Consider the following 13,736-nt stretch of genomic DNA (forward strand, 5'->3'; position numbering starts at 1 on the left):
GGCTCTTCTCGGCTGTCCACAGATTTTCCGCGGCGGAATTTATGTTGTGGAAAATCCGCCGCAAGACCCATTGAAGTCAGTAGGGTCTGCGGCAAGTTTTCCCCAGCGTAAAGTCCACCGCGGAAAATCTGCTGTGGACACCCGAGAAGAGCCCTCTTTCAGACACGCAGCGGGAAACCCACTAAAATTTTTTTTTTTAAAACACCCATGTTAATGTACCCTAAGGGTACATTCACATTAGCGGATACCAAGCACGTATTTCGCTGCGGATCCACCAATGAAGGACCGCTGTATGCTGCCTTTACAGGTGCCTGCTCGGAGCGGCAATCCACTGCTACGAGCAGACACACTGCGATGTACGAGTTGCCGTGCGCAGTATACTCGCACATCGCGGCAGCTCTCGGCCTAGCTCATAGAGCAGGGGAGCAGCCGGAATGTGTGCGAGTACACCGCACATGCGCAGTGACCCGCACATCGCTTCAGTGTGTCTGCTCGTAGCAGCGTATTGCCGCTCCGAGCAGGCACCTGTAAAGGCAGCATACAGAGGTCCTTCAGCGGCAGATCCGCAGTGTAATACGCGCTGGGGATCTGCTCGTGTGAACGTACCCTAATACAGGATCAGCACACTCCTCTCCTGCTGCAGAAATCTCTCTTTGGAGGAACCTGTCCTGTATTACAACGATGACCCAGTGATATGACTGGATACTGTGTAATGCTTTATTTCCCCTGTGGTGGCGCTGTAAGGAAACTGAACACTTGCTTCCAGGTTTCCCCACAGATTACTGCTGATCACTGTAGGTCATTGTGATCAACTTATTGTCAAGAGTTTCTTCTAACATGTATCAATTTTCCAAAGCTGAGAACTGAAAATGGCGTTCTTTCGTAATCTGTTTTATTTTATTTTTAGTACATTATTATGGGGGCAGCCACTGTGTCTGAGCTGTTTTAAACAGCATTTGTTATATATGCAGACCCGATTCTTTGTATGGACAGGCTTGTGAGCATGCCCTGTGACCTGTGCAGAGGTCATTCAACAGGGAAAGGGGAGACTAAACTCCTATTGATATATCCATTTACCTCCCGCTGTAATTCTGTACAGATTACTTCCCAGACACCTTCTCCTTATCACAAGCAGAACAGGAAGTCTCAGCTTAGTTTTAAAGGGGTATTCCAGGCCAACTGGCTCCGGAAAGTTAAACAGATTTGTAAATGACTGATTTTAAAAAAACTTAATCCTTCCAATAGTTATTAGCTTCTGAAGTTGAGTTGTTGTTTTCTGTCTAACTGCTCTCTGATGACTCACGTCCCAGGAGCTGTGCAGTTCCTATGGGGATATTCTCCCATCATGCACAGCTCCCGGGACGTGACATCATCCATGAGCAGTTAGACAGAAAACTCCAGCAGCTAATAACTATTGAAAGGATTAAGATTTTTTAATAGAAGTAATCTACAAATCTGTTTAACTTTCCAGAGCCAGTTGATATATAAAAAAAAAGTTTTTGCCTGGAATCCCCCTTTAAGCCACAGTGGCCAGAATAAAAACTGCAGGATTACTTTATAATATAGATAGTAAGATGGAAAATTACAAAAAATAAATAAACTTAATGTACAGTAGGTCATTCCCCTTTATAGCAGCAGCCAACAAGTTTTATTCCAAAGAAACAATCGAACAATTACAACGGCAACAAAATATTTATTGTAAAAACTAAGAAAAAAAAAAAAAAACTAACAGTAAGGGATCCGGATTCTTCTTGGCTACGCTGTCTCCATTTTGTATCCGTGTTTTTCTAGTTCAGCTCTGAAAAACAGAAAACATTCAAGACATAAATGTTTGAGAATAAGACTTAGGCTGCGTTCACACGGCCGTCTAGACCCGCGGGGATCCGATCATCTATAATGGCGGCCGGAGGTCCCCTCACCTGGCTCCGTCCGTCTCCAGGGGTCTTCTGCTCTGGTCTGAGATCGAGCAGAAGATGACCGATAATACTGATCAGTGCTATGTCCTATACATAGCACTGATCAGTATTAGAAATCAGAGGATTGCTATAGATAGTCCCCTATGGGGACTATAAAGTGTGTTAAAAAATAAAAATAATAATAAAAAAAAATTGTAAAAAATTTTGAAAAATCCCCTCCCCCAATAAGGCCGAAGGCTGTCCAGGCATGCTGGGAGTTGTCATTTTGCAACAGCTGGAGGCCAGTGCTCTAAAGCAATGTTTCCCCAACATCCAGCATGCTGGAAGTTGTAGTTTTGCAACAGCTGGAGGAACACTGGTTGGGAAACATTACTTTAACAGAACCATTTTAGTTATTATTTATGACACATTCACATGGAGCCCAAGCGGCAAACTGAATTTCCAACACTTTTATCCAATTTACCATACACTAAATTTTATTATTCATATATCATCTGTTTTATAACCATCAGTGAACGAACAAAACAAAAAGAAAAAAAAAAAAAAAAAAAACACACCATACAGAAGAAAAATATAAAAAGGAACTTTTAAAAAAAAAGTTCAAAAAGCTAATGCACATTTTTCCCCAAACTAAAGTTATCCCAACATATTAAAGGGAGCTGAAAACGAAAAATTTTGGTAAGAACAGCTGACCACTAGAGATGAGCGAATTTACAGAAAATTCGATTCGTCACGAACTTCTCGGCTCGGCAGTTGATGGCTTATCCTGCGTAAATTAGTTCAGTTTTCAGGTGCTCCCGTGGGCTGGAAAAGGTGGATACAGTCCTAGGAGACTCTTTCCTAGGACTGTATCCACCTTTTCCAGCCCACCGGAGCACCGGAAAGCTGAACTAATTTATGCAGGAAAAGTCATCAACTGCCGAGCCGAGAAGTTCGCGACGAATCAAATTTACTGTAAATTCGCTCATCTCTACTGACCACCTAACATGCATGGTGGCCGCCAGTTTCTCCCCTCATGGCAGATGCTGGGAGAAAGGTCCAGCCTTCCCAATCCTTTTGTTCTCAGGGGGTCTGCTCTGCAGCCAATCAGTGACCTTGGTGGTGGAGCTGGAACAAGAGCATGTGATTGGCTGTCTGGGCATGCTGGGAGTTGTAGTTTTACAAAAACTGGAGGGCCAAAGTTTGGAGGCCACAGCTCTAAAGCAGTGTTTCCCCACCGGGACACCTCCAGCTATTGCAAAACTACAACTCCCAGGATGCCCGGACAGTCATCAGCTGTCTGGGCATGCTGGGAGTTGTAGTTTTGCAACATCTTGAGGGCCAAAGTTTGGAGGCCACTGCTCTAAAGAAGGTGTTGCCCAACCAGGGTGCCTTCAGCTGTTGCAAAATTACCAGCATCAGTAAGCGAGTCAAGCAGGGAAGTAAACAGAGGTAGCAGAGGAGACAGGAGCAGCTTCACTGGAATCCGTAAGCAGAAGGAGTATACTTTAATTTTGTTATTTTTTTTATATCTCTTACAAATTCTTTAAGACTCTGTTCACATTAAAGGTTTACTCCGCTCCCCAGCATCTGGAACTCAATGTTCCAAACGCTGTGTGGGGGCTTCCGTGTTCACGTCCATCCCCTCATGACGTAACACCCCGCCCCCTCAATGAAAGTCTATGGGAAGGGGGCGCGACAGCCGTCGCGCCCCCTTCCCATAGACTTGCATTGAGGGGGCGGGATATGACATCACGAGGTGGCGGGCGTGAACATGGAAGCCTCCACACAGCGTTCAGAACATTGAGTTCCAGATGCTGGGGAGCGGAGTAAACCTTTAAAAGTATAACAGAAGCCACCAGCAACACCTAATGGACCCTATTGACTTAATAGGGTCTAATGGGTTCTGATTAGAGATGAGCGAACTTACAGTAAATTCGATTCATCACGAACTTCTCGGCTCGGCGGTTGCTGACTTTTCCTGCATAAATTAGTTCAGCCTTCAGGTGCTCCGGTGGGCTGGAAAAGGTGGATACAGTCCTAGGAAAGATTCTCTTAGGACTGTATCCACCTTTTCCAGCCCACGGGAGCACATGAAAGCTGAACTAATTTAGGCAGGATAAGTCATCAACTGCTGAGCCGAGAAGTTCGTGCCGAATCGAATTTACTGTAAGTTCGCTTATCTCTAGTTCTGACGAGGCGTGCAATACGAGCGCTGTATCTCAAGCTCTCTATAGAGATGCACGGAGATGGGGTGTCTGCCACCGCTTCATGCTGTAGTCGTCACAGCTTCAGTCATGAGGAGAGCCAGGGAACCGGCAGGAGGTCGAGGGGGTCTAAGCAGTTGGACCCCCCCCCCCCCCCCCGTGATCTGACACTCACCCCCTTATCCTGCGAATCGGGGATACATTTTTTTTTAAACTAGACAACTCATTTAAGAATAGGGCTTTACTTTTGAACAATGTACGAATAAAATAATTTTCCAATATTTGGGGGAATTGTTACCTTAACTGATTTGAAAAGTCGTCTTCTACGTTGTCGTCATCCCAGTTATCTTCCCAAACGTGAGCGTCCTCATCGTCGTCACAGCCGGGCCATTCTGCGGAGAAAAATACACAGGAAGGTGAGCAAGGGAAAACCGGGAATATATATTGGACTTCTAATAGTCCTGCATCCAATATCACAGAATTACCGATAGTCCAGAATGCAACCAAATGGTAAACACATTGTGGGGCATTTATCAAACATTAACTTGCTTTACGCTCAACTTTAGAGCAAAAAAAAAAGTTGCCAGGAAAGTGGTGCACATTAAAATTTCGCAGAGCAGTGGCGGGCCAGGCAACAATTGTCTTAAAACTCGCACGGACCTTAAAGGGGTACTCCGGTGGAAAACTTTTTTTTCTTAATCAACTGGTGCCAGAAAGTTTAACAGATAATAAATTACTTCTATAAAAAAAAAAATATATAATTAATCCTCCCAGTACTTATTAGCTGCTGAATACTACAGAGGAAATTCTTTTCTTTTTGGAACACAGAGCTCTCTGCTGACATCATGAGCACAGAGCTCTCTGCTGACATCTCTGTCCATTTTAAGAACTGTCCAGAGTAGGAGAAAATCCCCATAGAAAACATATGCTGCTCTGGACAGTTCCTAAGATTTTTTAATTGAAGTAATTTTACAAATCTGTTTAACTTTCTGGTACCAGTTGATTTAACAAAAAAGTTTTCCACCGGAGTACCCCTTTAATACAATTGTCGCATGGAGTGACATAGGGCAGGGTTGAATTGACCTGTGATTTCTTCTATATCTGGTCCGTGCGACTTTTCACAAAAAAGTTGCACATGATAAATTAGTGACCACTGCACAAAGTGATCTAAATCGGATCACTTTGTGGTCATAATAAACAGTCTAAATGAAATGTTGCAGGAAGTGTCGCACGGCACCAGCCTGCGACTTTTCCTGCAACAAATTTAGACGAAAAAATCCGTCTAAATTTTTTGATAAATTCCCCTAATTGCATCAAAACTCCAATTTATCTAAATAAAAAATTAAGCAACTTTGCAAAAGTAAAAAAAAATAAAAAAAAAATCTGTTAAAGGGGTACAAACTGTTCTGAACGCTGGAGCCGGGAGCTCGTGACGTCATTGCCCCGCCCCCTCATGCCGTCACGGCCCACTCCCACAATGCAAGTCTATGGGAGGGGGCGTGACTGCTTTCTCGCCCCCTCCCATAGACTTGCATTGAAGGGGCTGAACGTGGCGGCATGTGGGGGCAGGGGTATTACGTCACGAGGTCCCGGCGCCGGCTCCAACGTTCGGAACAGTTTGTTCCAAACGCTGAGCAGCGGAGAGTACCCCTCCGGGTCTGATTACCGGCGACCACGGGGCAGGCGGCGTGTGATGTCACGCCCCCTCCCATAGGCTTGCATTGAGGAGCGGAGCGTGACGTCACACGGGGCGGAGGCGTGACATCACACGCCGCCTGCCCCGTGGTCGCCGGTAATCAGACCTGGAGAGAACACGCTCCGGGGACTGATTTTAACTGGGGTGCTGCGTGCAAGATCACGGGGGTCCCCAGCGGCGGGACCGCTGCGATCAGGCATCTTATCCCCTATCCTTTGTATAAGGGATAAGATGTCTAAGCGCCGGAGAACCCCTTTAAGTGCCTGTAGCTCCTATACACACTTATGCGTCTCTACGGTTACAGACTGCAAGCGAAACCCTGTGTAGTCAGATCCTGCATATTTCTTTCTAACTTATGTGTTGTCAGGAAGGTATTTTGTAGTCTGTTACCATGGAGATATATAGGTTTGTACAGGAAGTATACATAAAATACATTTTTCCTTCTAAGTCAAGCTGAGCAGTATCGCCAAACAATTCACTACATAACGCTGACGGGGAGACTTTTGCACCATAACGCACGTTACTCATTTTCTGAAGGTGAGAATAGTTTACTCAGGGATTATCGGGGAGGAGATGTGGGGAGCACTCAGGTAGTCACTGATAAATGAGTGAAAACAATTGTCACTACCAATGTGCTTCTGTATAGGGGCAGCTGGCAAAATGACCCAAACAGTGGGTGTAATGAGTGTAAACAGGAAACAAACTGCCTCTATAGGGGTGTAGCCTGAAGATTTGGGTCTGGTGTAAAATCTGTGCCTTCCCTGGCTCACGTGTACTGTTCGCATCATATATGTTGTGAGACATCATTGCACCCTCCCGGTGTTCAAGATTTTATAAATGTGTGGGATAACTCAAGAAAAAAGGACCTTTGATGGCTGTGTTCCCAATTAAATTCATTTTTCAGTTTTAATGGGATGCTTACCCCCCCCAGATGACATAGGATGTACATGCATGTCCTGCGCCCCCTACCCAGTGGGTCCCGGTTGCTATGAAAAACTGGATGCGGCGGGACATCATTGCGGCCAATGATTGAGTAAGCAGCCACTTGTGTTTGTTCAGGGAGGTGGAACCTGGAGCATTCTGAGGACAGCTAAATAGACATGAGCCCCGTACAGGAGAACGTGGTAGGGGGGGGTCCCAGCAGTCAGACAATTGCGATCAAACGCTTGTCCCCTATCCTGTGGATAGGGCTGTGTGTCTGATAGCTCAGATCCCCAAACAACCCCTTCAAATGGTACATTTTTGATATGTTGTAAAGACAGATAGAAAGTTTGATTGGGGGTCTGAGTGTTCAGGCCAGGACCAACCACAAAAACAAACCGGGGAATGTATGCTTAGCCCGTCCTCCCCCGTCTCTGTGCCACGTAAACAGGGAAAGACTTATAGTGTAAGTCTATGGGAATGGAGTCCAGGTCTGATACAAAGTCATAAGAGAAGTGTGCGGTAGCTGGTTCTAGTGTTCAGTCTGAACACTAAGATGCCAACAGACAACATGTCAAAAGCTTTTCTTATTGCACACGTACACTTCATTTACTACACTAAAAAATGATAAACTATAGTGGAGAAAGCTTCTGCCAGACTCCTCTGCTGGTGGCTTATATTATAAAAACAAATGGATAAGGCAGCTGAAATGCAACATGGCCGATCCCTCTCATGCAATCATCCGGTGGGGGAGAGTCAGGAGGTCCCCTTACACTATCAAATGGACAGTCACATTTAAATACACTCACTGGCCACCATATTAGGTACCAAGTTGGACCCTTTTGCCTTCATTCTTCCTGGCATACTTTCTACAAGGTGCTGCATACAACGACACCGCACGCAGCTCCGCCATACGGACACGACGACACCGCACGCAGCTCCGCCATACGGACACGACGACACCGCACGCAGCTCCGCCATACGGACACGACGACACCGCACGCAGCTCCGCCATACGGACACGACGACACCGCACGCAGCTCCGCCATACGGACACGACGACACCGCACGCAGCTCCGCCATACGGACACGACGACACCGCACGCAGCTCCGCCATACGGACACGACGACACCGCACGCAGCTCCGCCATACGGACACGACGACACCGCACGCAGTTCCTCCATATAGACATGATGACATCACACAGTTCCTCCATATAGACATGATGACATCACACAGTTCCTCCATATGGACATGATGACATCACACAGTTCCTCCATATGGACATGATGACATCACACAGTTCCTCCATATGGACATGATGACATCACACAGTTCCTCCATATGGACATGATGACATCACACAGTTCCTCCATATGGACATGATGACATCACACAGTTCCTCCATATGGACATGATGACATCACACAGTTCCTCCATATGGACATGATGACATCACACAGTTGCTGTAGATTTGTTGGATCCATGATGAGAATCTCAGCTTCCACCACATCCCAGCGGTGATCTAAAGGATGAGATCTGGTGACTGTGGAGGCCATTGGAGTCATGTGACCTCATTGTCCTGTAGGAGATGATGTCATGTGACCTCATTGTCCTGTATGAGATGAGGTCATGTGACCTCATTATCCTGTATGAGATGATGTCATGAGACATGGGGCATTATCCTGCTGGAAGTATCATCAGAAGATACAGGGGACACTGTGGTCATAAAGGGATGGACATGGTCAGTAACAATCCTCAGGTAGGCTGTGGGGTTTATGTGGGGTACTAAGGGCCCCAAAGTGCCCAGAAAATGTCCTGCACACCATTACCCCACCAGCCTGAACCTGATACAAGGCAGGGGGGATCCATGATTTTGTTTACAACAAATTCTAAAACCTATGATCTAAATGTCTCAGCTGGAATGAAGACTCATCAAACCACACAACGTTCTTCCATCTCCCATTGTCCAGTTTTGGTCCCTGTGTGAACTGTAGCCTGTTTCCTGTTCTTAGCTGACAGAAGTGGCCCTCAGTCTCCTGCTGCTGTACGTGGACGTGTTGTGTGCAGAGATGATATTTTGCAGACCTTGGTTGTAAGAAGTAGTAGAGTTCTGTTGCAATCTCGAACCAGTCTACCCATTCCTCACTGACATCAACAAGATCTTTTTCTCCACACAGGCGCTCACTGGACATTTTCTCTTTTTCGGACCATTGTGTGTGTGAAAATCTCAGGAAGTCAGCAATTTGTTAAATACTCAGACCTGCCTGTCCCGTCGGGCATCAACCACCATGTCACCTTAGCAGTCACTTAAATCCCCTTCCTTCCCCATTCTAATGTTCTGTTTGAACTTAAGCAAGTTGTCTTGACCACATCTACATGCCTACATGTATTGAAGCTGCTGCCATGTGATTGGCTGGGTAGATATTTGTGTTAAGCAATTGAGCAGGTGTAACTAGTATAGAGGCGCTTACGAGTTCAGTGACCTCCTTACCCAGTGTTTCCCAGCCAGTGAACCTCCAGCTGTTGCAAAACTACAACTCTCAGCATGCCCGGACAGCCTTTGGCTGTCCGGGCATGCTAGGAGTTGTAGTTTTGCAACAGCTGGAGACACACGGTTGGGAAACACTGTCCTATCATTTTAGTCACAATACCCCCAAGTCCTCCTGAGTCACCCTAGGCCTCATCCTCCCTCACAGCCGCTTCTCCCCCCTCCTCACCCTCGGTGGGAAACTCCTCAAACTCGTCGTCCTCCTCCAGCAGACCCAGGTCCACCTGCGGCTTCTTCTCGGTAGTCATTCCACCCTCGGGGACAGAGAAACCGGATTGTGAGCGGCTCAAAACACGGTATCACAGTCAACCGGAAACGGAAATGCAGGTCTTGACGCATGCGTATATGGTGGCTGGCGGAAGAAAACGCAGTCGCGCTGTATTGCGCATGCCTGGAACCAGAGCGCGGCGAGACCTGGTGTTACCGCGCGTGCGCACCAGTCATGTGCTCCGTTAGCCTCGCGCACACTCTCCATAGTGACCAGTCAAAACGCTGGTAGTTTACGGCTGGTTGCTATGGGTAACGAGGCTGCTTTATTTCCTTTCCTGAATGCGGCCTATAGGGATATCAGGCTGTGTTCACACATTGTATTGCAGTTTTAATCACAGTACTGCATTTTTTTGTGTGTGACTACGTAGAAATGCAATGTTAGGCTGGGTTCACACCACGTTTCTGCAGTATAGTTCCCATATCAGGTTTTTGATAAAAAAAAATAAAAACGGATTCCTCAAAACCATACTAAACTGTATCAAAACGTGTGTACAAATTTTAATCCGTACACGGTTGAAAACCGTATACAGTTTGAAAAATGATGTCCGGTTGCATCCGTTTTTCTAAGAAAAAAAACGTATATGTTTTTAACTTTTCATTCCATCATGAATAAAGTTTCACTTGTTTGATTGAATTTCCAAGAAAAAAACTGTGCAAAGTAAAAAACCATATGGAACCGTATGCACAGTTCTGTACGGTTCCCAATGATTCCCATGTAAAAAACAAAATAAAAATAAAAACTTATACTGTTCTGTACGGTTCCCATTGACTCCCATGTAAAAAAAAAATGTACAATAACCCCCCGACCTACGATGGCCCCGACATATGATAAAATCGACATACGATGGCCTCTTAGAGGCCATCGCATGTCGATGTCAGCATCGACATACGATGCTTTTATATGTCGGGGCCATCGCATTAACAGCTATCCGACAGCGCAAAATGCTTAAGCTGCTGTCGGATAGCAGTGTAATGTGCCCCAGCAGGTTCACTTACCTATCCCTGCTCCGGGTCCACTTCGCGATCCTCCGGTGTCTTGCGCATCTTCTCCAGGGTCCGGGCCTCACTTTCCGGCGTCGTTATTACATCACTACGCACGCCGTGCCAGCGCAGCAGCGTAATAATGTCACCTGAAAGCGAGGCCCGGACCCTGCAGAAGATGCGGAAGAAGCCGGAGGATCGCGAAGAAGACACCGGAGCAGCGGGACAGCATCGGGAGCCCCTGGGACAGCATCGGGAGCGGTGAGGACGCGGTCCGGAGCGACGAGGACAGGTGAGTATAACTTCCTATACTTTACATTGCACGGATCCCTCAACATACGATGGATTCGAAAAACAATGGGTCGTTTGGAACGAATTACCATCCTATGTTGAGGGACCACTGTATATGTTTCAATACGGTTTTTCACCCGGATCAAAAACCGTGGTAGGCTACGCTTTTGGGTACAGGAAAAAAACTGACAAAACCTTACAGGGTGCAAAACGGACACAACCTGATGCATCTTTTGGCATAGGGTTTTCAGTGGAGAGTCCATGCATACGGTTTTCAAATTGAAAACGTAAATGGGAACTGTATTGCAAAAACGTGGTGTGAACTCAGCCTTACTGTAGTGCAACTGCAATGTGTGAACACAGCCGAAGGGATATATATCAAGGAATTTACACCACAAATAAAAAATAATAATAATTACAGCCGCACATCGTATGAGTTGCCTGTGCCAGCAAAACCTGCAACTTTGTAGGAAATAAATGTGTGTTGGGGCTTCAAAGGACACTGAGGATACGTTTCCACACAACTTGACGCGGAAAAAAAAAACACACAAAAAAAAATGCCCTCTTACTTTGAACGCCAAAGAAACAGTGATTCAAGGGTTTCTATGAAAGAAATGACAAAAAACACCAATGCTAAACCCACATTGGCCCTCATTTACTATTCTAAACCCGACTTGTTTTGTCGGGTTTTTTTGGCGCATCTTTGTCTGCACCATGTCGCAGACATCGTGCGCCAGTCTGCGACACGATGCGTTGTTTTTTCCTGACGGACCCGATGTGAATTCTCCCAAACCCGAAAAAGGGGCGTAACCCGACATTTCTGAGCTTTCCCAACTATTTATAAAGGTTTCCAACCTGAATTTGTTGAATTGTTGTGGATTTTTTCCCGACAACTCAGAGGAGTTGGAAACCAAAACCAACAAAACCCACGTGCGACAAACAGGATGCGACATAATAATAAATACCAGGGAAAAAAAGCAGTCGGGTAAGAAAGCAAGATAGACTTACAACCCGATTTTCTAAGTAAATGAGGGCCATTATGTTTTTCTAGGGATATTGTGTCCTCTCATAGATGTCTATGGGAGATTAAAAAAAAAAAAAAAAAAGTCCTTAAAAAAACACCATGTCTCACCACTTTGTGATTTTTTTTAAAACTTCCACTAAACCAAAAATGGCAAAAAAAATAAAAAGGTGAAAAAAACACGGCAAAGGAAAAAAAAGAAATAGCGATGTGAGTCTGACGCTTTATATTTCCCTACTGGCTCCCAGCTAACATCTGGCCACAGTGTAAGAAAGAAAGAGAAAAAAAGAAAAAGCTGCGAATGTATTTCTGAGACGTTATTTGCTGAAAAGAAAAGGACTTATTCACACTGTGGAGATATTCCTTTCGTAAATGCACCATATTCGCAGACTGCAATACAGTTCAGAGCGCATTCCACCCTAAGAATGAACATGTTCATTCCTTCAGCGAAGTCTGGGGTCCGTAATTTCCGCGGCAGTACATCCACCATGGAAATTCCGGAATGTGTATGTTTGTTGCAGGGATTTAGGAAACCAACCACATTTAGGGCCCATTCACATATTTGCCAAGTTGAATTCCACCCCTGATTTCCCTTGTGGAAAATACAGTGCAGCAGCCTCCTGTTACGCCGAGCGCTCCGGGTCCCCGCTCCTCCCCGGAGCGCTCGCAACATCCTCGCAATTGCAGCGCCCCGGTCAGACCTGCTGACTGGGTGCGCTGCAGTATCTCTCTCAGCCGGGATGCGATTCGTGGTGCGGGAGACGCCCGCTCGCGATGCGCATCCCGGCTCCCGTACCTGACCCGTTCCCCGTCGGTCTTGTCCCGGCGCGCGCGGCCCCGCTCCTTAGGGCGCGCGCGCGCCGGGTCTCTGCAATTTAAAGGGCCACTGCGCCACTGATTGGCGCAGCAGGCTTAATTAGTGTGTTCACCTGTGCACTCCCTACTTATACCTCACTTCCCCTGCACTCCCTCGCTGGATCTTGTTGCCATTGTGCCAGTGAAAGCGTTCCCTTGTGTGTTCCTAGCCTGTGTTCCAGACCTCCTGCCGTTGCCCCTGACTACGATCCTTGCTGCCTGCCCTGACCTTCTGCTACGTCCGACCTTGCTCTTGTCTACTCCCTTGTACCGCGCCTATCTTCAGCAGTCAGAGAGGTTGAGCCGTTGCTGGTGGATACGACCTGGTTGCTACCGCCGCTGCAAGACCATCCCGCTTTGCGGCGGGCTCTGGTGAATACCAGTAGCAACTTAGAACCGGTCCACCAGCACGGTCCACGCCAATCCCTCGCTGACACAGAGGATCCACCTCCAGCCAGTCGAATCGTGACACCTCCCTTATTTTCAATGGGATTCTGCTGCATCGTATTTTCCGCAAGGGAACTCAGGAGTGCAAACCCTCAGGCAGAATATAGAATATTTGACACAGTCCTGACCTCAGTATCTGAGGAAAGGGATTTAGGAAGAATTATTTCAGAAGACTTAAAGTTAGGAAGACAATGTAATAGAGCAGCAGGAAACGCTAGCAGAATGCTTGGATGTATAGGGAGAGGTATAAGCAGTAGAAAGAGAGAAGTGCTCATGGATGTATAGGGAGAGGTATAAGCAGTAGAAAGAGAGAAGTGCTCATGGGTGTATAGGGAGAGGTATTAGCAGTAGAAAGAGAGAAGTGCTCATGGATGTATAGGGAGAGGTATAAGCAGTAGAAAGAGAGAAGTGCTCATTGGTGTATAGGGAGAGGTATTAGCAGTAGAAAGAGAGAAGTGCTCATGGATGTATAGGGAGAGGTATAAGCAGTAGAGAGAAGTGCTCATGCCGCTGTACAGAACACTGGTGAGACTTCAATTGGAGTATTGTGCGCAGTACTGGAGGCCGTATCTCCAGAAGGATATAGATACTCTAGAGAGA

At 46.4% G+C, this 13,736-nt stretch overlaps 1 protein-coding gene across 1 annotated transcript; it reads right to left on the reverse strand.

Moving 5' to 3' along the window:
• Positions 1 to 1,619: 1,619 nt before the first annotated feature.
• SEM1 (SEM1 26S proteasome subunit) lies at positions 1,620 to 9,622 on the reverse strand. Its single transcript, XM_056518346.1, has 3 exons — positions 9,441 to 9,622; positions 4,401 to 4,494; positions 1,620 to 1,798 (listed from the first exon to the last, which is right to left on the reverse strand). The coding sequence occupies exons 1-3, from the start codon at positions 9,517 to 9,519 to the stop codon at positions 1,756 to 1,758; spliced, it is 216 nt and encodes a 71-aa protein (XP_056374321.1). The 5' UTR covers positions 9,520 to 9,622; the 3' UTR covers positions 1,620 to 1,755.
• Between the last annotated feature and the right edge of the window lie 4,114 nt (positions 9,623 to 13,736).

This window comes from Hyla sarda, chromosome 5 (genome assembly GCF_029499605.1).
Source record: "Hyla sarda isolate aHylSar1 chromosome 5, aHylSar1.hap1, whole genome shotgun sequence".
NCBI lineage: Eukaryota > Metazoa > Chordata > Amphibia > Anura > Hylidae > Hyla > Hyla sarda.